Raw genomic sequence first — 26,353 nt, 5'->3', positions numbered from 1 at the left:
TCTCTGAGGTAATAAAATGGCGGGCTAAAACTAAACAATGAGTTAGTGTGCTGCTGCTGCTGCTGATGATGATGATGATGATGATGATGATGATGCGTATGATTGCTGACAGCTGGAACTAGAGGGTGCTTTCTATTTGATTATCCAGTCTTGCTAGAGCCCACATAAATCCAATTCAACTTGAGCTCTTTAGCACATCGTCGAGCTTTGAACATCACTTATTTCATTCGCTAATGTGTTCCGTCCTAATGCCAATATACTCCATTGCATTTCCCCTGCACATTCCACATACTGCTGTGTGGCCAGCCTGCGAAACAGTCAAGCTGAAGCATATATTGAATTATACAGCACATGAGACACTGGGGTGGGGGGGCTACACTATAGGCTACACACGCGCACTCTGATTCCAAATCGCCCTGTGTGCTGATCCCCGAGTCTCAAAGGAAAAACACAACGCGATGAGTCACGCCCGATCACTCCCTTTCACCCAAAAGATCAACCGAATAGATCTGTGGACTACAACAAGCCAATAACAACCGAGCCCAAGAAGTGACAGAGCAGTTGCCTTAATGCCTTCCCATGAGTGCGTGGGCCTTTTTCAAATGAGGCCTAATTAAAACACTGCTATTGATGCAAATGTTATGTTGATGGTAATGCTTAGTGGACTGTGTGTAACCTGATGGGAAGAACAAAGCTTTAAGCAGCTCGGAAGGAACACAGACAGAGACACACATCAAAAAAAAACATGAACCCCCCCAAAAGACAAAAATACGCCATCATATGACTCCATGGGATTGGAGGCGGAGAGGAGAAAGCTACAGTAGCAGTAGACTTGGAGAGGGAGCCATAGGAATGTGACACAGTAGAGAAGTAAAAGCTCTTTTCTGTTCCTATGGTTGCAAAATTCCTGTCACTTTGTCAGGTTTTTCAGAAATCACATGTGAAAGACTCCTGGAATCGGGAGGGAATAAGCAGGAAATCCAGAATTCTCCAACCATGATTTCTGGAAAACCTGTGGATTTTGGGAAAGTTGCCAGAATGGTAGCTTATTTGGTAAAAAAAAAAACAGACAAGAAATTTGGAGGCAGGTTCCCAGTGTCACTGTCAGTGATTCAGTCTCTCTGATGTAAGAAGCTTTTCTTTTCTGGCCAACGGGAGCAGATGGTGAGACAATCTCATAGTTGAATGTGTTTTCAGCGAGACGTAAACAGTATTGTACGACAGCACTGATCTCATCCTTGGTGTCCCAATTCCCCGACTGTTATCACCACCCAAAACCAACCTGTGATGACACCCTAGAAGCCCCCCATCTGTGGTGGTATCTATTGAGCCACAATGAAACGTTCAAACTACCACCCACGTAGTGTCACTAGGTGGAGGAGGGGGTTGTTTTGGTGTGTTTTCATTGGGCTTCAGGCTGCGTAGCCCAGCCACTCTGTTCTGTGTTACAGACGCATATTAACTAGGTCAGTATTACATGGCAACCAGGCTGTTCGGCTGTTCTGCTGCTGCCATGGCGATGCCGGCCATAAGTTGCTTGCGCATGACTGGGGAATCACAATAGACTGAGCACATATCTGTGCTGACTGCATCCTCTTTAACCACAGGGAAACAGCAGAAGTCAGAAATGCAGTCTGTGTTCTCATACACACAATGCGGGGGGAGAATGGTCGCCAGTCAAGAAAGACACACACTGTTCTACACTAAGCATGTTTTAGAGTCAGGGCACACCGTCAGATCTTCAGAGAGAGAATGTTTAACAACATCAAGGGCCAAGAGTTGTGATCCATTCCAGAGCACCCCTGGCTCAGGATCATACATTGGGCCAGTTATGTAACTCAGCTCAGAGTAAAGCCTGGCACAATGTGCTGGCAGACATGGCCACTGCACTGCACTCCAGCCATTAGAGCAACAAAGCCTCCCCATTGAGTCCTTGCCTCTAATACAGCATGGGATGCTGCCACCTGCTAATGTGAGTGTTGGGTTGGTCGCCTGCAGTGGCCTGTCACTAGGGCTCTTACTACACAGCACTATCCTCTTCGTTCTTCCGCCCCGTCAGAGAAGGCACCCAGCTGTGCTGGTGTAACATATACCAGGAGAGTCCTGTGACGTTTGGATTCCAATGCACCAACCTACTTCCTGCACTCCGGAGCCAACTGCATGCACCACTAGATCAAGAGGCTAACATGTCGCTCTGGAGAAAACAGTAACAGTTCATTTCAGGTGTGAGATAAGGACATCAATGCACTACGGCTCCCCCCACAGTGCTCTGCTAAACTGGTTCATGATGACATGACCCCATCAAAGGGAAGGGAGGATATTGAGAGGGATTTCCCCGGGTTCCCATTGATTGCCCCAGTTAATGTCCAATCAAACTCGCATGAAAAGGGAGAGGTGTGCGCCGGAATCCTTGAAAAGAGAGTGCTTTTTCAACTAAATATCCTAAAATAAAGAAATGAAAGCAGCCAAAACACATTTACACCAAGGCGTGTTTTCATAATCATACAAAATGGCTCGCAATCTCTCAATTCCTTCCTGACAAGAAATATGCAAACATAAAAAGTATTATTCAAATTTGTTTCGGCTACTGTATTAGAGAGTGAGATTAGGCGGAAATATCTGCCCCAAATCAATATTTCATTACAGACTGTGTTTCCATTCCATAGAGGACGAGGGTGAAAAATAAATGTGCAACTTTAAAAACAGTGCCCCTAAGGATTGGCCCAAATAAACTATTGATATAACATTTATGGCGAAAGGAAGTCATTTGAGCTAGAACATAATTGTTTTTGGTAGTATATTGACATAACTGTGGAGCTAAATCATGATAGTGGTTTATAGAGCAGTACCACATCATATCAGAATACAATCATTAATTTAGTTGCTAAGATACAGTAACATGAAGCCTCCTACTATGTCATGCTACTGTCTCTTAGCAACAGCTTGTTTTTCCCACAGGCTTGAGATTAGTCCCATTTCTATCAGACTGTCTCTGTGCAGCGGTATCTGTTCGTCAAGCCCCCCAGCCTACACAGAGAGACAGAAAGTGCAGTCGGCACTGTTTCCAATGCTGCACTCCTTATTATTTAGTATTGAGGCCCTAGATGAAGCAGACTACAGGAGGGCGTCAGGAGTACGAACGGGTGCAAAACCTATCCTGTTAGGCTGAGGATTACAGTCAAATCACCTTCATGTGTTGAGGTTGTTAACGCAGATCGTGATTTAGAAAAGGGCTCAAGACGAGACTGGCCAGGTTCACCTCCTGCAGTCTGCCATCTGTGTATGTACACATACTGTATGAGCATATTGTCATGAACTATCAGCCGAATAGGCACAGGTCAAGTCATGATCACTAATCATCACGCCTGAAAACAAATTATCAACGGAAGGCTCTGAGACAAGCTCGCAGTTCGGTAGCTTTTGTTTTGACTGATGGGCCCTGTGGCCAAGGATCTATTTCCCGGTTTGTTGTTGGTCCCCTGTGGATCTAGTTTGGTAAAGAGCACAGCGGGACACAGTAAGACATAGCTTCTTAAAGATGAGTGAATGAAAAAGTAGCAACTTCCTACCAACGTGGTCTAGTAGGCTGGGAACCAAGCATATTCTTATAGCAATGTAGAGCTGCTACCAAGAGGAGCACATCCTTCCTATGCAAGATAAAAAGCGACGACAACTGAAACCGAAACAGTACATCTCATATTGAGCTTCAACTACAACGAATACCTCATCAACCTTCAATGGATTTACCATGTTTGTCTGAAGAGAACTGTGGCTATACTTTAAGACTATGGCACTATACAGATCAGGTATATGCTCATGCTTAACCTACATCCGGTCAGTTCATGTCCTTGAGGAAATGTGAAGAACAAAGAGCTCAAGTTGAAATCCCAGGCAGGCAGCTCTGATCCAGACGTCTGCAAGCCAATGACTTCCTGGTCCTCTCCCAGGTTCCAGGCTGGAACAGATCAGTATTATGCTGTGATCTGGAACCAGTAGGTGATTAGTTTAATCCAAGCTCTCTGTTCCTGGCCATGCAATTAAATAGACCTAAGCGAAAACCCACAGACACACTTACAGAGTTCCAATAGCAAATGTGATAGAATGCCAAATGGCAAAGTAAAAGATGAATATGACTGTAATACGAAAGGCTGGAGTGTCCATCAGTAAATGAGAGGCATCCTCTAAAGCAGGGCTGCCCAACCCTCTTCCTGGAGATCTACCATCTTGTGGGTTTTCAGTCCAACCCTAATTTAACATACCTGATTCTACTAATTAGGTGCTCAACAGGACCTTAACTAGCTGAATCAGATATGCTAAATTAGGGTTGGACTGAAAACCCACAGGATGGTAGATCTCCAGGAAGAGGGTTGGGCAGCCCTGCTCTAAAGCATGAGGGAGGCTCGGGGGGTCTGGGAGCCAGCTAATCTGTGTAAATCACAGTGCTTACCCACTGGGAGAGAGCTGGCCTCGCCTGGGTTAGACCACCACTACGCTAGCTGGGTTAGCACTGGGTAGGCTCAGACTGTCTGAGCAGGATCATATTATGTGGGCTAGTGTTACTGCGTGAGGGCAGGGCTAGGCATACGCTCCTGCCCTCAGAATAAACCCCTGGCCTAGCTGCCCCTTCACCTGCTCCTCAATGGATCTATACTCTACTCATTCCGTTTTTGTGGTAAATTAGGTTCTCTCCCTGAATTTGAATCCTACAGCTTGAGCCCCATGTATATTCTACATGAATGTACAAAATGTTTGTCATAAACTTAATTTGGCACAATAAAACAAACTCTATGTTATCTACCTTCTTGCTGTATGTTGACAGTTGATTCACAGCCACTGGGCATTAGAAACATCACAAGGATGTTCACTCAGCTTTCTGACCAGACACATTCCTTTCAACGGTTCAGAAACCAAAATACGACAGCTATTTTTAACGTGTTCCTAAGCCAAACAAGCTGCCTCTCTCCAAGTCACACTCTTTCTGACACTGTAAGGCTGTATCTGAGGCAGTGTGTTGTTTAGCTCAGGATATGAGAACCAACCGAGGTCTGGCGAACCAACTGTCTCTCGCTACAAAGGCCAGGGGGATGGTGGCCTGGTCGGCCAGGCTGCTGAACAAGACCAGGAAGATAATGACTCCACAAGATGGCTCCAGTATATCATAAACACTAGAGATTTGAAGCTGCTCCAACTCTACAACATCTTGTGTGATAAGTTCATGTATATTTCAGAGCAGTATCTTTTATGCACAACAGTGTCTGCTAAATCAGTCATTCAAACAGTTTTTATACATTGTGATTTCTAAAACTACATCTCCCTGAGCTTTCACCAAAAGCACTCACAAACTTCTACAGATGCACAATCGAGAGCATCCTGGCGGGCTGTATCACCGCCTGGTACGGCAACTGCTCCGCCCTCAACCGTAAGGCTCTCCAGAGGGTGGTGAGGTCTGCACAACGCATCACCGGGGGCAAACTACCTGCCCTCCAGGACACCTACACCACCCGATGTCACAGGAAGGCCATAAAGATCATCAAGGACATCAACCACCTAAGCCACTGCCTGTTCACCCCGCTATCATCCAGAAGGCGAGGTCAGTACAGGTGCATCAAAGCTGGGACCGAGAGACTGAAAAACAGCTTCTATCTCAAGGCCATCAGACTGTTAAACAGCCACCACTAACATTGAGTGGCTGCTGCCAACACACTGACACTGACTCAACTCCAGCCACTTTAATAATGGGAATTGATGGGAAATGATGTAAATATATCACTAGCCACTTTAAACAATGCTACCTTATATAATGTTACTTACCCTACATTATTCATCTCATATGCATACGTATATACTGTACTCTATATCATCGACTGTATCCTTATGTAATACATGTATCACTAGCCACTTTAAACTATGCCACTTTGTTTACATACTCATCTCATTTGTACATACTGTACTCGATACCATCTACTGTATCTTGCCTATGCTGCTCTGTACCATCACTCATTCATATATCCTTATGTACATATTCTTTATCCCCTTACACTGTGTACAAGACAGTAGTTTTGGAATTGTTAGTTAGATTACTTGTTGGTTATTACTGCATTGTCGGAACTAGAAGCACAAGCATTTCGCTACACTCGCATTAACATCTGCTAACCATGTGTATGTGACAAATAAAATTTGATTTGATTTGATTTGAAGATGCAGTAGATAGGGACCCCCAAAAAAATCAGATTTGATTCTGGTTTGGTAGGTGGTACGCTCTACTGAATGTATAGTGTTTAATTCCCAGTGCCATTAGTGCACAGAGGAAGCAAGTGCTCTTACCTGTCACATAGGTGGTTGACAGCGCCGTAGGAGTCACAGCCGCAGGCTATGCAGCTGGTGGTGCCATTGGTGAAGTGTCCTTCCTCACAGTCCTCACACAGCAGCCCCGTGTACCCTGACATGCAGACACACTGGCCTGTCTTCTTGTCACAGTCATCCACGTCTAGAACACCCTCGCTGCTGCAGTTACACAGAGACTCTGCAGGGACAGAGAGGAAGAGAGAGGAGGAGATTGTTATGATACGGCACCACTAGGATATTCTATACACACACACATATACTATGAGAAGTGTCATATCTGGATGACCGTGTAGACACTGCCGTGTGGGCATGCATTATTTATTTGAGCTCAGGTATGATGAGTGTTCCTTCCACCTCTCTCCAGTTTGTTTCCAAGAGAGAGATGGAGGCGGGGCGCAGAAAATGAGGAGGTAGAATAGAGACTGTTGATGCATGAGACGATTGCGTTTCTCCCCGTGGGACAAATGTGAAATAGTAAAAACTGCCTCATTGGAAATACCGGGCTGCAATTGGTGTGCTGTTGAGCACATGTGGGCTGTTCTTACAGGAGAGGAGACCGGTTGCTGCTACTCACACAGCCTAATTTACAAGAATGATGTGGGAGGCTGGGGGAGGCAGGGCGGCTGCACTCTGTCATACCGTAAACCATTATACAATACTGTACATTGAAAGCTGAGAACAAAAAAATGAAAGGTTTGAGGAATAATGTTAATTGCTGAATATGTGTCATCTTATGCACATGACTAGAGCAAACGAACAGTTGAAAATCCATAGTGTGTTGACAAGGTTGCTTGTCCTTGCAAGTCCATGTAGAGGTTGAAATTGAAACTAATGGGTGTTGAAGTAAAACAGTGTGTCCTATGATCCAATATGGTGTTGTGCTGTGTTGACTATTAGCACAGTACTGTATGTTTCAGTGCAGTGAGATAGGAAGGGTTTGACCTTAACATAGTAACTTTTGTCCAACATTACTGCTCTAAACGTTCAGAACACATTGTTGTGCCGTCTTCTCAGACATCGGCATAGCCATTAGAGGGGATTTAATGTCATTTTCTGCAACAGTAGCGTCCTCAGATCAGCGCTCTCCATCTCTGGCCATTGTTCCAGCTTTATGTAACAGTGAAAGGGCATGGTTATGCAAGCCTGGAGAGCACTGTCAGCTTTCTATTTGTTCAATGAAGCCATCTTCCCTGCACAACCCCTCAGACAGTGTGAGATCCTGGGCCGTGTAGCTGCCAATCTTGCTCGATTGGGCGTACGAACGCACAAGGTTTCACTCTGTTGTATTAGATTTGACCCAAACCTGTAGTTTTTAAGTTAGGCCAATAAGTGTCTTTGGCATATTGTCTTGCAGTATTAAGGCTACTACAAGCTTCACTCCACTGATCTACGTGCGTGCACATGGGTGGAGTGGGATTTTGGGAAGGCAAGGAAGAGTCGCCTTCCATTGCTAAGACGTTGCACAGATCGAACAATGAGCCAGATGTTTCACCAGGTGTATAAACTTGAAGCATCCAGTTGGCACTTTTAGAGGGGCGGCAGGTAGCCTCGTGGTTAGAGCGTTGGACTCGTAACCCAAAGGTTGCAAGATTGAATCCCCGAGCTGACAAGGTAAAAATCTGTCGTTCTGCCCCTGAACAGGCAGTTAACCCACTGTTCCTAGGCCATCATTGAAAATAATAATTTGTTCTTAACTGACTTGCCTACTTAAATAAATAAAAAAATACACATCTCCCTTACCAACAAATATGGTGACTAGAGGAAGCCCAGTGGCCGGCAGTGAGAGAAGGATGGATTTTGGCATACATTTTTTTCGCAGTTGAAACATTTGATCTCAAAAATTAAAAGCTGACTTGTCTTGAGTCAATAAGTATTTATGCCCTTTTATGGCAAGCCTAAATAAGTTCAGGATGAAAAATGTGCTTAACAAGTTACATAAGTTGCATGGATTCACTCTGTGTGCAATAGTGTTTTAAAATGATTTTTGAATGACTACCTCATCTCTGTACAAAACAGATGCAAGTAATTGTAAGGTCCCTCAGTCAAGCAGTGAATTTCAAACATAGATTCAACCACAAAGACCAGGGAGGTTTTCCAATACCTTTCAAAGAAGGGCACCTATTGGTAGATGTGTTTAAAAAAAAACATTGAATATCCCTTGGAGCATGATTATTAATTATCATTGTTGATAGACAACAATAATTGTTTCACCTCTTCCACACGGACTTTATGGAATTCAAAAGTACAATTCTTGTCTTTCATAATTTGGTCCGATATACTTGGATGTGTAGCGTTAGTGTTTGTTGCTGGCATGTCATCCCTAAGTTTGCTTATCGTGCCAATTAAAAAGTCATTAAAGTAGTTTGCAATATCAGTGGGCTCTGTAATGATTTGTAATGATTCAATAAATGAAGGAGCCAAGTTGGCTTTTACCCAAAATGTCATTTAAGGTGCCCCAAAGATGTTTACTATCATTCTTTATATAAATGTATTTGTTTCATAGTGTGGTATTTTTATTTAGTTTAGTCACGTGATTTCTTAATTTGCAGTACATTTGCCAATCAGTTGGGCTGCCAGACTTAACTTCCATACCTTTTGCCTCGTCCCTCTCAACCATACAATTTTTCAATTCTTCATCAATCCAAGGGGATTTAACAGTGTTTACAGTCATTTTCTTAATGGGTACATGCTTCTTAGTAACTGGAATAAGTAGTTTCATAAATCTGTCAAGTGCAGCATCTGTTTGCTCCTCATTACAAACCACAGACCAGCAAATATTCTTTACATCAACAACATATGCGTCACTACAAAATCACTACATTATACACTATATTAGGCCCAGCATTTGGAACTTTGGTTTTCCTAGATATGGCTATTATATTGTGATCACTACATCCTATGGATTTGGATACTGCTTTAAAGCAAATATCTGCAGCGTTAGTAAAGATGTGATCAATACATGTTGATGATTTAATTCCTGTGCTGTTTGTAACTACCCTGGTAGGTTGACTGACGTGATCCAGGTTGCAGGCACTGGTTACAGTTTGAAGTTTTTTTCCTGAGTGGGCAGCTTGATATTTAAATCACCCAGAAAATATACTTCTCAGTTGATATGACATACATTATCAAGCATTTCACACATATTATCCAGATACTGACTGTTAGCACTTGGTGGACTATAGCAACTTCCTACAAGAATGGGCTTTAGGTGAGGCAGATGAACCTGTAGCCATATTACTTCAACAGTATTTAACATTAGATCGTAAGCTTTACAGGAATGTGGTTCTGAATATACAGTCATGGCCAAAAGTTTTGAGAATGACACAAATATTAATTTCCACAAAGTTTGCTGCTTCAGTGTCTTTAGATATTTTTGTCAGATGTTACTATGGAATACTGAAGTATAATTACAAGCATTTCTTAAGTGTCAAAGGCTTTTATTGACAATTACATTAAGTTGATGCAAAGAGTCAATATTTGCAGTATTGACCCTTCTTTTTCAAGACCTCTCTAATCAGCCCTGGCATGCTGTCAATTAACCTCTGGGCCACATCCTGACTGATGGCAGCCCATTCTTGCATAAATCAATGATTGGAGTTTGTCAGAATTTGTGGGTTGCTTGTTTGTCCATCCGCCTCTTGAGGATTGACCACAAGTTCTCAATGGGATTAAGGTCTGGGGAGTTTCCTGGCCATGGACCCAAAATATCGATGTTTTGTTCCCCGAGCCACTTAGTTATCACTTTTGCCTTATGGCAAGGTGCTCCATCATGCTGGAAAAGGCATTGTTCGTCACCAAACTGTTCCTGGATGGTTGGGAGAAGTTGCTCTCGGAGGGTGTGTTAGTACCATTCTTTATTCATGGCTGTGTTCTTAGGCAAAATTGTGAGTGAGCCCACTCCCTTGGCTGAGAAGCAACCCCACGCATGAATGGTCTCAGGATGCTTTACTGTTGGCATGATAAAGGACTGATGGTAGCGCTCACCTTGTCTTCTCTACAAGCTTTTTTCTGGATGCCCCAAACAACCGGATGCCCCAAAACAATGACTTTACCCCAGTCCTCAGCATCTCTGTACCTTTTGCAGAATATCAGTCTGTCCCTGATATTTTTCCTGGAGAGAAGTGGCTTCTTTGCTGCCCTTCTTGACACCAGGCCATCCTCCAAAAGTCTTCTCCTTGCTGTGCGTACAGATGAACTCACACCTGCCTGCTGCCATTCCTGAGCAAGCTCTGTACTGGTGGTGCCCCGATCCCGCAGCTGAATCAACTTTAGGAGACGGTCCTGGAACTTGCTGGACTTTCTTGGGCGCCCTGAAGCCTTCTTCACAACAATTTAACCGCTCTCTTTGAAGTTCTTGATGATCCGATAAATGGATGATTGTGAAGCCCTTTTTGTGCAAAGCAATGATGACGGCACGTGTTTCCTTGCAGGTAACCATGTTTGACAGAGGAAGAACAATGATTACAAGCACCACCCTCATTTTGAAGCTTCCAGTCTGTTATTCGAACTCCATCAGCATGACAGAGTGATCTCCAGCCTTGTCCTCATCAACACTCACACCTGTTTTAACGAGAGAATCACTGACATGATGTCAGCGGGTCCTTTTGCGGCAGGGCTGAAATGCAGTGGAAATATTTTTGGGGGATTCAGTTCATTTGCATGGCAAAATTCTGGGGTATATGCAAATTGCCATCACACAAACTGAGGCAGCAGACTTTGAAAATGTATATTTGTGTCTTTCTCAAAACTTTTGGCCACGACTGTAGACCGCAACACCGCCTCTGTTGGCATTTCTGTCTTTTCAGTAGATGTTATAACCATGTATTGCTACCACTGTATCATCAAAGGTATAATCTAAGTGAGTTTCAGAGATAGTCAGAATATGAATGTCATCTGTTACAAGCAAGTTATTGACTTCATGGACCTTGTTTCTTAGGCTACATATGTTAATATGGGCTACTTTTAGCACTTTTCTAGGTTGCTTTACTGGGAAGCTTATCAGAGGTAGACTTACTCATGTTATTTACATTGGAGCTGATAGCGCAGGGTGAGCTGCATAAAGTGATCTTCCTAATATTGCTCAGTGCTAACAGTGCACCTCTGGTTTATAGGCTCATGATTACTGCTTACAATAGCAGTAGGATAAACAGATGTATTCGGTGCAATTAAGGGTACATAAATTAAATTACCTACATTTGTGTTTGCCAATGCCCCTAAGATCATGTACATTTGATGCCGCATTATGACGACTCATTGTCACAATGGTAGGGATTAACTGAGCTGGTCTTGGATCATTTACCAGTCATTGTTTCAACGCAGCCTTGAAATGCATGGACAGAGTCCAGGAGCCAAGATGATTTGGATGGACTCTGTCATTCCTGTAGAGTAGCTTCTGTTTCCAGAAGGTGTTAATAAATGTGACTCCAGCAGAGCTACAGTAGTCTTTTAGCCAGATGTGTAATCCGTAATCCATTTTTTTTTGTGGTATTTTAATGCTAAAATCAGTTTTAAAAAATCAATTTTCAAATGTTCTGAGCTAGCCCTCCTGATGTCGTTTGACCCCACATGGACTACGACAGTGTCAGCTCCCGGCATCTGTGGTAGAACAGTCGGAAGCAGCCTTGTTATGTCCTGTTCTCGTGCTCCTGTGTAGAACAGGGTTTTTGCCTTGGGGACTGAGATGTTTTTCACCACAGAGCTGCCTATGATGACAGTTGGTGATGTTGAATGGGCTGGTCTCTCAGGTAGCCTCACGGTCTGGTGAGGCTGGGAGCTCCGAGAATCTGAACCAGAGATAGAAGCCACCGGAGAGGGAGACAGAGCCGAGGACGAAGACACAGGTACCTCTGGATCCGATCTTGATTGGGAAGCCACCAAGGACGAAGGCGCCGGAACCTCTGTATCCAGGGCGGCAAAGCTGTTTCTGGTCTGTGTCAGTTCCAGGCTCAACATCTCCATGGAGACCCCCGTTGCCAGAGGTCACCTTCTTCGACTTCCACGGCGAGTGACGTTCCTCCATGGCTGGTTGGTTGGGTCAAGTTCAGCTCCATTCTCCAGGGGAGGGGGAGACCCCTTCGGGGATGGAACCCTGCCTTGCAACGGCCAGTCGGCTGTGGAGAGCCCTTCGGGGATGGAACCCTGCCTAGCACCGGCCAGTCGGCTGTGGAGAGCCCTTCGGGGATGGAACCCTGCCTAGCACCGGCCAGTCGGCTGTGGAGAGCCGGCATGGTGGTGAAACTTCCAGCAGACCAGAGCGGCATCCAGTTACTGGGGTGGAAGAAAAATAAAAAGTAGGTGGGCGTGGGTTCCCCAGTAGCTTATGTAGGTTTGCTACTTAATTGCTAAGAGTAGCTACTTCACTCGTGTAGTCCTCCTCCACAAGCAGTTGCTACATTGAAAGTCAGCGTGGTCCACATTCTTCCGGAACAAAGCAAAGTAAACGCAGCTCCTGCAATGCTGGAAATGTTCAATAGCGGCCTCCATTTGAGAACCGGCGAGCCGGCTAGGCTAGCTGGGCTTTCGGGTCTCTCCCCCATACAGAATCTCGCAGGACCCCGGGACAGATAGCAGCACTCACAGCAATTGATCCCAACACAGCCGCAGGATTCAAAATAAAATAACAGTATATAAAAACACTGTCAGGTTTTAAACCGAGGTCTATAGTTCAGGTTTCAGTTTCGGCGTTCGACTGCATTCAACAACAACAAACATAGGTGTGTTGAACCTGCCTGTGGTTGCGGTGGGGATATGTATGAATACACTCAGTCACTACAAAGATACAGGTGTCCTCCCTAACTCAGTTGCCAAAGAGGAAGGAAACCGCTCAGGGATTTCACCATGAGGCCAACAGTGACTTTAAAATTGAATGGTGAAAGGAGAAAACTGAGAATGGATCAACAACATTGTAGTTCTCAGCAATACTAACCTAGTTGGCAGAGTGAAAAGGAAGCCTGTACAGAATAAAAAAATATTCCAAAACATGCATCCTGTTTGCAACAAGGCACTAAAGTAATGCTGACAAAAATGTGGCAAAGCAATTAACGTTTTGTCCTGAATACAAAGTATTATGTTTGGGGCAAATCTAATAGAACACATTACTTAGTACCACTCTTCATTTTCAAGCATAGTGGTGGCTGCATTATGTTATGGGTATGCTTGGAATCTTTAAGGAGGTTTTTAGGAAAAAAAAAAGAAACGGAATGGTGCTAAGTACAGGAAAAATCCTAGAGGAAAACCTGATTCAGTCTGCTTTCCACCAGACACTGGGAGATGAATTCACCTTTCAGCAAGACAATAACCCAAAACACAAGGCCAAATAGACACCACAGTTCAGTGGAGGCTGGTGGGAGGAGCTATAAGAGGACGGGCTCATTGTAATGACTGAAATGGAATAAATGGAACGGAGTCATATTTTATTTTCCATGTGTTTGATACCGTTCTATTTATTCCATTTCAGCCATTACTATGAGCCCGTCCTCCTATAGCTCCTCCCACCAGCCTCTACTGCTGGAGTTGCTTACCAAGACCACATTAAATGTTCCTAAGTGGCCTAGTTATAGTTTTGACTTAAATCGGTTTAAAAATCTATGGCAAGACTTGAAAATGACTGTCTAGCACTGAACAGCAACCAACTTGACAGAGCTTAATTAATTTTTTTAAGAATATGCAAATCACAGGAGGTTGGTGGCACCTTAATTGGATAGAGTGTGCTTGTGTTAATGACTGGAGTGGAATAAGTGGAATGGTATCAAATACATCAAACACATGGTTTCCAGGTGTTTGATGCCATTCCATTTGCGCCGTTCTGACCATTATTATGAGCCGTCCTCCCCTCATCAGCCTCCTGTGGTTCACCCTGACCACCTCCTGAAGTGGTCAGACAGTTCTGAACACAATCAGACTACAAGTGACTCTGTTACTTATGCAAATTAGATATGTCTGTATATAATTTAATACATTTGTAAAAATGTCTAAAAACATGTTTTCACTTTGTCATTAAAACGGGTATCGTGCGTAGATGGGTGAGAAAAAAAGACGTTATACATTTTTAATTCAGGCTGTAACACAACAAATGTGGAATAACTCAAGTGGTATGAATACTTTCTGAAGGCACTGTACATGCTAGAACATTCCAATGGTCGTGTCTACACTTGACACTTACATGCGACTTCTGCTATCAGAATTCAAATCTCGCATTGAAAAGACAAAAGTCGCTTTGTGGTCTGATTGTGTTCAGATCTGTCTGTGGTCAGGGTGCATTGTGTGCGGATTTCTCCTCAGTCTGGGTGCAATCAGGCTACCGAAAGCGCATACAGTGGGCGACGTTGCTTGCTATATTAGCTTGCTGGCTAGCTACAGAGGTTAGCTGGCTACTTAGCTACAGTTGGTAGCTACTGCCATAAGCTGTTTTGTTATTATCATATTTTGCCTATTCCACCATTGTAGAACGCATACTGGCATTTGAATATTGCGCGGGAATGGACACAATGTGGACATAGTAGACACATTTAAATGTAAATGTAGATGCACGACGTGTTCAGAAATGAATATTTAATACATTTTGAATTAAGGTTGTAACACAACATAATGTGGAATAAGTCAATGGGTATGAATATTTCCTGAAGGCACTGTACATACTAGAACACGCCAATGCCATCTCGCTAGCTCACGCTTGGCTCTGCTCACCTCCTTCCTTCTTCTGCGCATTATGATTCATTTTCCCACATCTGCATGTGAAATAGTCAGATTTATAATAGAAAAATATGCCCTGGCCTCCCGAGTGGTGCAGCGGTCTAAGGCACTGTATTGCAGTGCTGGAGGTGTTATTACAGACATGGGTTCATTCCCCGGGGAGGGTTTGGCCTAGCGTTGAGGTCATCATGTTTTGGTCATGGAAAAAAAAACACATGGCTAGCTAGTTGGCTACAGCAGGTTCTACCATTTCACAATAGGTGATGCGTATTGCAAGAAGCCGCCCCTTTCGTGACAAAAAAAAGGCATTGCAACACTGCGAATCTCCCGTCTGCGTAGACCATGTAATAAGCTTCACTTAACGGCCTTGTTGCAAACAGAATGGATGATTTGGAGGGGATTTTTTAACACAAGCTTCCTTCCTTTCACTTTCATACAGGCCAGTAATGTGGAATGAATAATAATGTTCAAATCAAATACAACAGGTACAACCTTACCGTGAAATGCTTACTTACAAGCCCTTCACCAACAATGCAGTTAAAGAAATAGTTAAGAAAATATTTACTAAATAAACTAAAGTGAAAAATAATTATAAAATAAATCAAAAACGAAGGAGGTCTACAAACCTGACTCAGTTACACCAGCTCTGTCAGAAGGAATGGGACACAATTCACCCAACTTATTGTGGGAAGCTTGTGGAAGACTACCCGAAATGTTTGACCCAAGTTAAACAATTTAAAGGCAACGCTACAATACTAATTGAGTGTATGTAAACTTCTGACCCACTGGGAATGTGATGAAAGAAATAAAAGCTGAAATATATCACTCTACTATTATTCTGACATTTCACATTCTTAAAATAAAGTGGTGATCCTAACTGACCTAAGGGAATTTTTACTAGGATTAAATGTCAGGAATTGTAAAAAAACGAATTTAAATGTATTTGGCTAAGGTGTATGTAAACTTCCGACTTCAACTGTAGGTCCTGGATGTCTGGAAGCTTGGCCCCAGTGATGTACTGGGACGTATGCGCCTTACAGTCAGATGCCAAGCAGTTGCCATACCAGGAGGTGATGCAACCGGTCAGGATGCTCTCGATGGTGTAGCTGTAGATGTGGACACCAAGGAACTTGAAACTCTCGACCCACTCCACTTCAGCCCCGTCAATGTTAATGGGGCCTGTTCGGCCTTCCTTTTCCTATAGTCCACGATCAGCTCCTTTGTGTTGCTCACATTGAGGGAGAGGTTGTTGTCCTGGCACCACACAGCCAGGTCTCTGACCATCTCCCTATAGGCTGTCTCATCATTGTCGGTGATCAGGCCTACCACTGTTGTTTCGTCAGCAAACTTAATGATGGTGTATGAGTTGTGCTTGGCCACGCAGTGATGGGTGAACAGGGAGTGCAGGATGGGACTAAGCACGCACCCCTGAGGGGCCCCAGTATTGATCATCAGCATGGCAGATGTTTTGTTGCCAACCCTTACCACCTGGGGGGCGGCCCGTCAGGAAGTCCAGGAGCCAGTTGCAGAGGGAGGTGTTTAGTCCCAGGGTCCTTAGCTTAGTGGGCACAGGGACTATGGTGGTTTGTTTGAAACATGTAGGTATTACAGACTCAGGCAGGGAAAGTTGAAAATGTCAGTGAAGACGCTTGCCAGTTGGTCAGGGCATGCTTTGAGTACACGTCCTGGTAATCCGTCTGGCTCTGCGGCTTTGTGAATGTTGACCTGTTTAAAGGTCTTGCTCATATGGGCTACAGAGAGCGTGATCACACAGTCGTCCAGAACAGCTGGTACTCTCATGCATGCTTCAGTGTTTCTTGCCTCGAAGCGAGCATAAAAGGCATTTAGCTCGTATGGTAGGCTCGCGTCACTGGGCATTTGCAGCTGGGTTTCCCTTTGTAGTCCGTAGTATTTTTCAAGCCCTGCCACATCTGAAGAGTGTCAGAGCCGGTGTAGTAGGATTCAATCTAAGTCCTGAATGGATGCTTTGCCTGTTTAATGGTTCATCTGTGGGCATTCTGATAAGCATCCGGATTAGTGTCCCGCGCCTTGAAAGCGTCAACTCTAGCCTTTAGCTCGATGCGGATGTTGCCTGTAATCCATGTGGTTGATGTCTTTGTATTTTCAAGTATTGTGGTGCGAGCATCATGCTATGGGTAGGCTTGTCACCGGAAAGGACTGGGGAGTTTGTTAGGATCAAAAGAAATATGAAAGGAGTATAAGAAAATCCACCCAGTCTTCTGAAAATCTGAAAACCTAACCCAAGGATAGAGTGGGGCAATTCCAGAATGGATTTCCAAGAGGTGTTGAGTTTACCTGAATGGTCAGGTCTCCCAACCTGATTTTAAATCTGCTTTAAAAAAAAATAAGTTTCCCTAAAAGTTGTGCTAGGTTGGTAGAATATTTTTCAAAATGATTCACAGCTGCAATTAATATATTCTAATTTGGTATTTCTTAGTAATTAGTTCTTTCTTTTTGAAAATGTGGATTAGGAAGTGTACATCTATGGGGTGGGGGGTGGGGGGGGGGGGGGGGGGGGTCGCATTTAATCCCTTTTTAGATTCAATTTTAAGGCATTAAAATGTGAAGAATGTGGAAGGGGTGTGTAGACTTTCAAGTGTTGCTCACCCCAATCTCTACATTGGAGGGGACTGTCGGAACGTTTATCGTCATGCAATACTTCAACCGCAGAACAACGGGGCCAGAGACGAGGGAGGTGGGAGACAACATAAGCCGCTAAGGTTATAACAGTGCTGGCTCATTCATGTCTTGGTCTGCTCATTTTGATTGGATGTGGGGTAACATTCCCCTGTCCCCCATCGGTCTTCGGATGTTAAATAGACACAAAGGCCACGGGGATCAAACCACTGTCCAAACGGACACGTGTTGTCTGCTTGTAGGAAAAATAAACCATATCATGGTGGCAATTATATGCAGACATGGAGAAGTCTGTGTGGATGGATGAATAAAAATAAGGGATAAACACCCTCCCCCTTCCCCCTCCCATGCAATCACCATAATATCTGACACACTTGTGCATGTCACATACATAGCCTACCTAATAAAGGCCCCACCATCTCTGGGAGCGCCAAACGTAGCCTATAGTAATATTACTCTGGAACCGGTATGTCCTAATTCATATGGATCATTTAGTTATGCCTGATCATTTTGCAAGGAGAAAGCCGTCCATGGTTTGAGGTCCACGATCTATTGTTTCTACAATCTCAGTTTCTTCGCCTGCCTGCGCTCTGCGTCAAAAGACATACTGCGGACGTTTTGGTTGTGCCTTTGGTTACATGTTAATAGATTATTATTATTTTTTGCATGACAATGGACATTTCTGCAAACATAAGTGAATGTGTGAGATGATTAAAGGTCAGAGAGTAAAATTCCATATAGGCTATCAGTCTAATGAGGTGTATCCATTGTGGAGGTGTGGCAGAGGGTATTCTATACACAACATAACAATTGATGCGCCTTGGAACATTATATATGTATTCTTATCACATCTAAGCGCCAACATAGGCTCACCTTGACTATTGTCCGAGGTAATCTTTGCATCGATGTTATCTGAAGACCACGCATCATTTGTCGTCCGCTGAGAAACCATGGAGACCATGGTCTGCAGCGTTTTTTCTGGAGGAAAAACTGATCGCGCATCAGTGGATCTTTTGCTTGAATTTGATGTTCTGGAGCTCAAAGCCATTATTTGTTGTCTAGGTGTTGAAATCATTTCTATGCTTGGCTTTGGGGTTATAGGGTCCGTTGTCGGTGGCTGAATTGTGGTTGCGGTTGGCGAGACAGGAACCGTGGAGACCTGTATCGTTTTGCTGGTCGCTCTGGCGGAGACAATTGTGGGCGACGGCGTGAGCCCAGTTACTAGGCCGAGCACAAACCTGTCCTCAGGTAAACGATTGGGCAAGGTGGTGTAGAGCTGCTCCAAGCTCTCGGATACTGAGCGAGGCTTCCTGGAGATAGGCGACGCATTGTAGGAGTTGATGCGAGGTGCAGCATCAGAAAATCCAATATACAAAATAAATAGCAAAGCCGGGGATATGTACATCATTAAGGCCGTTAACCTCATATTCAATTTCAGCTCTCCATGTAAAGCCTTAGTAATGGTCTGTCTCAGACCTTTCCCTGAATGGACTAGCCTATGCTGTTCGCAATTGCTACCCAGTGATTGCGAAACGAACTACCCGCAGCTTCTTGACTTCACTTTCAGTTCAACCTAGCCCAGCGCAATGAAAGGAAACGCTGTGGATTGTCATACCCTTCAGCCAATGAGGGCATTGAGGGGAGGTCTCGTGGTATGGTTAGGTGCGTTTGTTTTCCCATCGCAAAGGCATTTGATTGGTTCAATGCGTAATCGTGAGCCAGTGCGCGATGAGTGCAATGAGAAATATGTTTGATTTTTCATTTGACACACTTTAAAACAAATATAAATAATCTAAAATTACGTTATTTTATGATTATAGACTAGACTAGACATTACATCCATTCGATTATGGGACATTAGGCCTTGGCTATTCATGAAATAGCATATGCCCCTCTTTAATCGATGATAAGCAGCAACACGCTGAAAAATCCAGGACTTTAGGCCTAGACTCGAGAAAAAAAGATGGGGATGTTTATTATGCCTACGCTGTAGGATATGTGCGCGCTGTCGCCTAATCACCCATTGTCTCTACTGTGTGCGAGCTCCACTATGTGGCTATAGGCCTAAACACCTGTCGTCTACAGTCATTCATCAGCAGTGACATGAGCTGCCCAACAAGTTCAAGATCAAAGAAACAGAGCTGTTACACTGAATAATTAAGCATTTGATTATATGATTAGACAATCGTTAAAGAGCCCACAATATACATTGTCCGGAGATCTGGAGCCTATACAATCTAAGGCCAAAGTAGTGCATAACCCACACAGCAGATGGCAGCACAACGCAAATTATTCATTAAATCCGCTAGACTGAACCAAACATGTAGGCTAAGTAGGGTAGAATTTTTTTAGCGAACAGCTGATACAATGGCGCCACTGGACCTGGATAAATACGAGGAGATTGCCAAGCAGTGTAAATATTTACCTGAAAACGACCTCAAGGTGAGAATCACTGCCTTCGCAATGGCGATCACTGAAATAAGCCCGATGAGCAGCATGTATAGGAAGTAGCCTACTTATCAGACCTAAACAGTGGCAAAATGGCTATCACTTCTAAATCATAGACCATCTAAACTGACCTAAAATCACACATACAGACTGTGATGCCATTATACCCAAGAATTTGAATTCAATGAATGCCATCATCGTGCTTGACACAATTATTGGTATGATATAAAATGTGCCATTTACAGTAACTTTTATTTATTTGATGTAACTAGGCAAGTCAGTTATGAACAAATTCTTATTTACAATGACGGCCTTCCCCAATAGACGGCCTATCCTTTCCAAACCCTAACGACGCTGGGCCAATTGTGCGCTTCCCTATGGGACTCCCAATCACAGCTGTTGTGATACAGTCTGGAATCGAACCAGGGTCTGTAGTGACTCCTCTAGCACTGAGATGCAATGCCACTCAGGAGCTTAGTTGTCACTAGTTTATGGATGTTGCTATTATGACATTCATTCATTAAATCATTGCTTGGGCATTACATCACACATCACATCAGACTCCTCCTTATTCTAAAGGTGTGTGTGTTTTTTTTCCTCAGAAGTTATGTGAATATGTATGTGACCTATTGCTAGAGGAATCCAATGTCCAACCTGTGTCCACCCCAGTGACAGTGTGTGGGGATATACACGGGCAGGTAGGCCTTCACAGCCATTGACCTTCACAGCCATAGAGCATCATTGCTAAATATTTGTTTTCTTATATTCTATTTCTTTGCATTCTTTATTTCCCAGTTATTCTGAAGTTAACTTGGTTGTTTCTTCATTCAATCAGTTTTATGATCTGTGTGAACTCTTCAGAACCGGAGGACAGGTCCCAGACACAAACTATATTTTCATGGTGGGTATAAACTCAACTATTATCCCCTCGTCCACTCCATTTATGTTATTGTTGCCCCCCATGATGAAATCGAGGAGGGGACTGGATCTTTCTCCGTCCGTCTGTTCATAAGTTAAAGGCGCTACATGGACAATTTGACGTCTGCGTTGGCCGTGCAGCACTTACGTGATACAGCCTCTGCAGAAGTCAAGGCATTCAAACTACTTGTGCTTTGCAGAGCAGTGCAGAGCTGTTGTGAAGGATGTTGCCTTCTTCTTCTTCTATGAAACAAATGTGAAGGTGCATGCCAGCCACCTACTGTGCTTTAGTGTGTGGTCAATCACGGTTTACAACATTTCTAAATCCTCCTACCTAACTCAGTACTTCTGAGAAAATAAAAAAGAGCCCTACTAACTTCTGATAGACCATCCCCCAAATCCCTTCCAACCCCCCCCCCAACCCTGTCGAACCTCATTGACCCAACACTTCAATATTTCCTTCTCTTCAACACACTTACAACAATATAACAACACATGCTCCACGGTTTAATCCACCATACACTCCAGACACAAACCATTCACATGCTTGCCAACCAGATGTAATGGCGAGTTCAATGTGCAATGTCCTAAGCGCAATCGAGCAAACGCCACTTCTTCCTTCCTAATCTGACCTTTGAATCTTGGTCCACAACAATTATTTGGAGGGCATATAAATGCTGGCCCTTGAGCTCAGAGTCCCATCTCTTCTGCCACACATCTATCAAAATGGCTTGCCGGCCCTTGGGCTCAGAGTCCCATCTCTTCTGCCACACATCTATCAAAATGGCTTGCCGGCCCTTGGGCTCAGAGTCCCATCTCTTCTGCCACACATCTATCAAAATGGCTTGCCGGCCCTTGGGCTCAGAGTCCCATCTCTTCTGCCACACATCTATCAAAATGGCTCTGATCCTACATTTGGCCTCACCTCTACCTAGTGGAACATTTATATCAATTATATCTTGTTTCAAAGCTCTTTTGTCTAACAGGTCTACAATTTAATTCCCTTCCATACCCGAATGTGCTGTGACCCAAAGGAAGTTGTAAAGGAAGTGACTTTGTGTTTATACAGGACCTCACCTACGGTCAACCAATCATGTCAATGCGGAGCTATTCAGAGCACTCCGCATTGTTACAACATTTTAGAGGCGCATGGCGATACAGTACGAAACTCATTTTTGCTTCTGCATGCCTCTGGAGGCGCCGCAATTGTGTCACATGACGCCTCTGACCATATTTTGGGATCAAGCATAAATTGGCTTTAAATCACATGCGATATCTCAGACAGCTGGGCCAATTTTGACGAAATGTGGGTGAATGATGCGTCTTGCCATAAAGATCCGGCCTTTACAAAATTATTGGCCCAAGCTATAGTAATTAACTGAAATGTGTTAGTTAGACACTGCATCATTCGTGGGGGACAACATGTTTTCTGTTACATTTTAGTGACTTACAGTAGTGAGTGTACTTTTTCATCACTGGTCCCCCATGGGAATCGAACGCACAACCCTGGCATTGCAAGCGCCATGCTCTATGAACTGAGCCACACCGTTGCCTTATTTTTCATATTGTTTACAATATCCATCAATAATGTACCCATCAGGATTTTGTGTATTTGATTCTCTGCAGGGTGATTTTGTTGACCGGGGATATTACAGCTTGGAGACGCTCACATACCTGCTGGTGTTAAAAGCGAAATGGCCTGACCGCATCACACTTTTAAGAGGAAACCACGAAAGCAGGCAGATAACCCAAGTGTATGGATTTTATGGTGAGATTTTCTTCATCATTAATTCACCATATCCAACCCAACCAAATGTTGTATTAACACATTTGTAATTGATGTCCATTGCAAACCCTTGACTCCAGGTGCTCTAGTTATAATTGGGATGTTCCTGGTCTATGTTGCCTTTCAGATGAATGCCAAACCAAATATGGAAATGCAAATGCCTGGCGCTACTGTACCAAAGTATTTGATATGTTAACAGTTGCAGCGGTGAGTGTAACTCTATTGCTTTGTATTTCTGATTTCCTGCATTAACAGCCCCCATGGCACAATTTTAGCATATCAAGCCAACATGAAGATATTTTCTACTGTCTCAGTTACTCAGCATTCTAATGCTGTGCTTTGTTTTTTTTTTTTTGTGCCAGCTGATGGATGAGCAGATTCTGTGTGTTCATGGGGGCCTCTCCCCGGACATAAAGACCCTGGACCAGATTAGAACCATTGAGCGTAACCAAGAGATCCCCCACAAGGGAGCATTCTGTGACCTTGTGTGGTCAGACCCCGAGGATGTGGACACCTGGGCCATCAGCCCCAGGGGAGCTGGGTGGCTGTTTGGTGCAAAGGTCACCAATGAGGTGAGTACATTGTCAATTTCACTCGGTAATAGACATACAGTACCAGTAAAAAGTTTGGATACACCTACTCATTCAAAGGTTTTTCTTTATTTTTACTAACAGCTTCATCTGGAATGCTTTTCCAACAGTCATGAAGGAGTTCCCACATATGCTGAGCACTTGCTGGCTGCTTTTCCTTCACTCTGCAGTCCAATTCATCCCAAACCATCTTAATTGGGTTGAGGTCGGGTGATTGTGGAGGCCAGGTCATCTTATGCAGCACTCCATTACTCTCCTTCTTGGTCAAATAGCACTTACACAGCCTGGATGTGTGTTGGGTCATTGTCCTGTTGAAAAACAAATGATAGTCCCACTAAGCACAAACCAGATGGGATGGCGTATCGCTGCAGAATGCCGTGGTAGCCATGCTGGTTAAGTGTGCCTTGAATTCTAAATAAATCACTGACGGTGTCACCAGAAAAGCACCATCACACTTCCTCCTCCATGCTTCACGGTGGTAACCACACATGCAGAGATCATCCTTTCACCTACTCTGCGTCTCACAAAGACACGACTGTTGGAACCAAAAAATCTTAAATTGGACTCATCAGACCAAAGGACAGATTTCCACCGGTCTAATGTCCATTGCTCGTGTTTCTTGGCCCAAGCAAGTCTCTTCTTCTTATTGGTGTCCTTTAGTAGTGGTTTCTTTGCAGCAATTTGACCATGAAGGCCGGATTCACGCAGTCTTCTCTGAACAGTTGATGTTGAAATGTGTCTGTTACTTGAACCCTGTGAAGCATTTATTTGGGCTGCAGTTAGAGGTGCACTTATCTCTAATGAACTTATCCTCTGCAGCAGAAGTAACTGGGTCTTCCTTTCCTGTGATGGTCCCCATTATAGCCAGTTTCATCATAGCGCTTGGTGGTTTTTGCGACTGCACTTGAAGAAACCTTCAAAGTTCTTGAAATTTTCCCTGATTGACACATTCATGTTTTAAAGTAATGGTGAACTGTCATTTATCTTAGCCCTATTTGGTAAAATAGCTCAAATAAGCAATCTTTCTGTATACCACCCCTACCATGTCACAACACAATTGATTGGCTCAAACGCATTAAGAAGGAAAGAAATTCCACAAATGATTTTAACAAGGCACACCTGTTAATTGAAATGCATTCCAGGTGACTACCTCATGAAGCTGGTTGAGAGAATGCCAAGAGTGTGCAAAGCTGTCATCCAGGCAAAGTGTGGCTACTTTGAAGAATTTGTTTAACACTTTCTGGTTACTATATGATTCCATTTGTGTTTTTTCAATGTAGAAAATAGTAAAAATTAAGAAAAACCCTTGAATGAGTAGGTGTGTCCAAACTTTTGACTGGTACTGTACATGAAATGGGTAATAGTAATGTTTTTTTTCTCACATTCACATTTATCTCACTGTCTTTCTTTTTTCATTAATTATCCCTCGATGTGCAGTTTGCTCACATCAACAACTTGAAGTTGATCTGTCGGGCACACCAGTTAGTCCATGAGGGTTACAAGTTTATGTTTGATGAGAAGCTGGTCACAGTCTGGTCAGCTCCTAACTACTGCTATCGCTGCGGCAACATTGCCTCCATCATGGTCTTCAAAGACGCCAATACGAGGGAGCCCAAGCTGTTCCGGGCAGTGCCCGACTCAGAGAGAGTCATTCCACCCAGAACAACGACACCATATTTCCTGTAAACACTGCACTAACGATCATCAGCTTCCACCGCACTGTTATCAAGCACCACATTTGTAATGCATCACATGCAGAGGATCGACAACAACTCTTGTTGAAGTGACACCACTGATTTTGTCATTCCTATTTTATTATAGTGTGTACGTTATATATGTACTGCATGTTTTTGTGTCTGTTGTAGCTCTGATTACCAATCCACATGCATTGACACAGAAGTACCATATCAAGTAATACCACTGTTTTAGGTGATAGCAGTGTCAATATTTTATGTTTTTTATCTAACGCATGGCATGTTAGATTAAATTCATTATGTTAGTTCACAATAAGAATACATTAAGTGAAACAGGATCACTTTTAGCCACTTTACAGGATGAAGTCAGTTTGTTTGACTTGTTTCAGTTTCAGTTTGACTTGGGTCTATTGCAACCTATTCAGCCTATAGAATATGTTATTTCTCAGGTGTTTGGTTTTATTTTTGTAATTTCTATTTATTGAATTTTGTTTATCGTGTAGATATATATAAATCACTCAAATCAGAAACAGCACATATGAGCAATATTGTTTTTGTTCAGAAATATGTTTAATGAGAATTTATTAATGCACTTAGTTCTCTTGTAATGTAGTATTATAATAAAGCTATAAGCCTGATAATTGAGGGAAGCACATCTTAAGATGAAGACCACTGATCTAAAGATGGGCAAGCCTATGAGAGCAGTAAGCCTAGCTGTGGTTACTTGTGTGAACTGACTGTGATACAGGATGAGTTAATATGGAAATTATCAAAATGAGAGATTCTGCTATTACTGTTAATCAGTAAATACAAGGAAATACACTACATGGTCAAAAGTTTGTGGACACGTGCTTGTCGAACATCTCATTCCAAAATCATGGGCATTAATATGGAGTTGGTCCCCCCCTTTGCTGCTATAACAGCCTCCACTCTTCTGGTAAGGCTTTCTACTAGATGTTGGAACATTGCTACGGGGACTTGCTTCCATTCAGCCACAAGAGCATTAGTGAGGTCGGGCACTGATGTTGGGCGATTAGGCCTGGCTCGCAGTCGGCGTTCCAATTTATCCCATTGATGAAAAAAGTACCAAATTGTCATACTTAAGTAAAAGTAAAGATACCTTACTAGAAAATGACTCAAGTAAAAATCACCCAATACACTTCTACTTGAGTAAAAGTCTAAAAGTATTTGGTTTAAATACAGACCATTTTATGTGCTTTCAA

General features: G+C 43.4%; 2 protein-coding genes across 3 annotated transcripts in view; one reads left to right on the top strand and one right to left on the bottom strand.

Moving 5' to 3' along the window:
• The window catches only part of LOC110535880 (multiple epidermal growth factor-like domains protein 9), a 33,539-nt gene extending 14,261 nt beyond the window's left edge, over positions 1-19,278 (bottom strand). Inside the window, exons 1-2 of the mRNA XM_021621225.2 lie at positions 18,568-19,278; positions 6,325-6,523 (exon numbers count right to left, since the gene is read on the bottom strand). Of these exons, the coding sequence (XP_021476900.2) occupies positions 6,325-6,523; positions 18,568-19,120 (752 nt within the window). The 5' untranslated portion in view covers positions 19,121-19,278. The remainder of the gene's footprint in view (positions 1-6,324; positions 6,524-18,567) is intronic.
• A 722-nt stretch (positions 19,279-20,000) lies between these two features.
• LOC110535879 (serine/threonine-protein phosphatase 6 catalytic subunit-like) lies at positions 20,001-25,948 on the top strand. 2 transcript variants are annotated; one of them, XM_021621224.2, is made up of 7 exons: positions 20,001-20,136; positions 20,748-20,840; positions 20,978-21,043; positions 22,687-22,828; positions 22,974-23,053; positions 23,209-23,418; positions 24,874-25,948. In XM_021621224.2, the coding sequence occupies exons 1-7, from the start codon at positions 20,062-20,064 to the stop codon at positions 25,120-25,122; spliced, it is 915 nt and encodes a 304-aa protein (XP_021476899.1). In that variant the 5' UTR covers positions 20,001-20,061; the 3' UTR covers positions 25,123-25,948. The 2 variants fall into 2 exon arrangements, with proteins under 2 accessions (XP_021476899.1, XP_021476898.1); XM_021621223.2 differs by having other exon boundaries at positions 20,745-20,840.
• Positions 25,949-26,353: the final 405 nt, after the last annotated feature.

The sequence above is a fragment of the Oncorhynchus mykiss genome, chromosome 11 (assembly GCF_013265735.2).
Source record: "Oncorhynchus mykiss isolate Arlee chromosome 11, USDA_OmykA_1.1, whole genome shotgun sequence".
Taxonomy (NCBI): domain Eukaryota; kingdom Metazoa; phylum Chordata; class Actinopteri; order Salmoniformes; family Salmonidae; genus Oncorhynchus; species Oncorhynchus mykiss.
This window is presented reverse-complemented; position numbering and strand designations above follow the sequence as displayed.

Bases quoted from the DNA above. Each gene is read 5' to 3' on its own strand.
- LOC110535879 (XM_021621223.2), top strand. From the start codon at position 20,062: ATGGCGCCACTGGACCTGGATAAATACGAGGAGATTGCCAAGCAGTGT. The intron at 23,054-23,208 runs GTGAGTGTAACT...TTTTTGTGCCAG, and splicing joins ATATGTTAACAGTTGCAGCG to CTGATGGATGAGCAGATTCT. The intron at 23,419-24,873 runs GTGAGTACATTG...CTCGATGTGCAG, and splicing joins GTGCAAAGGTCACCAATGAG to TTTGCTCACATCAACAACTT.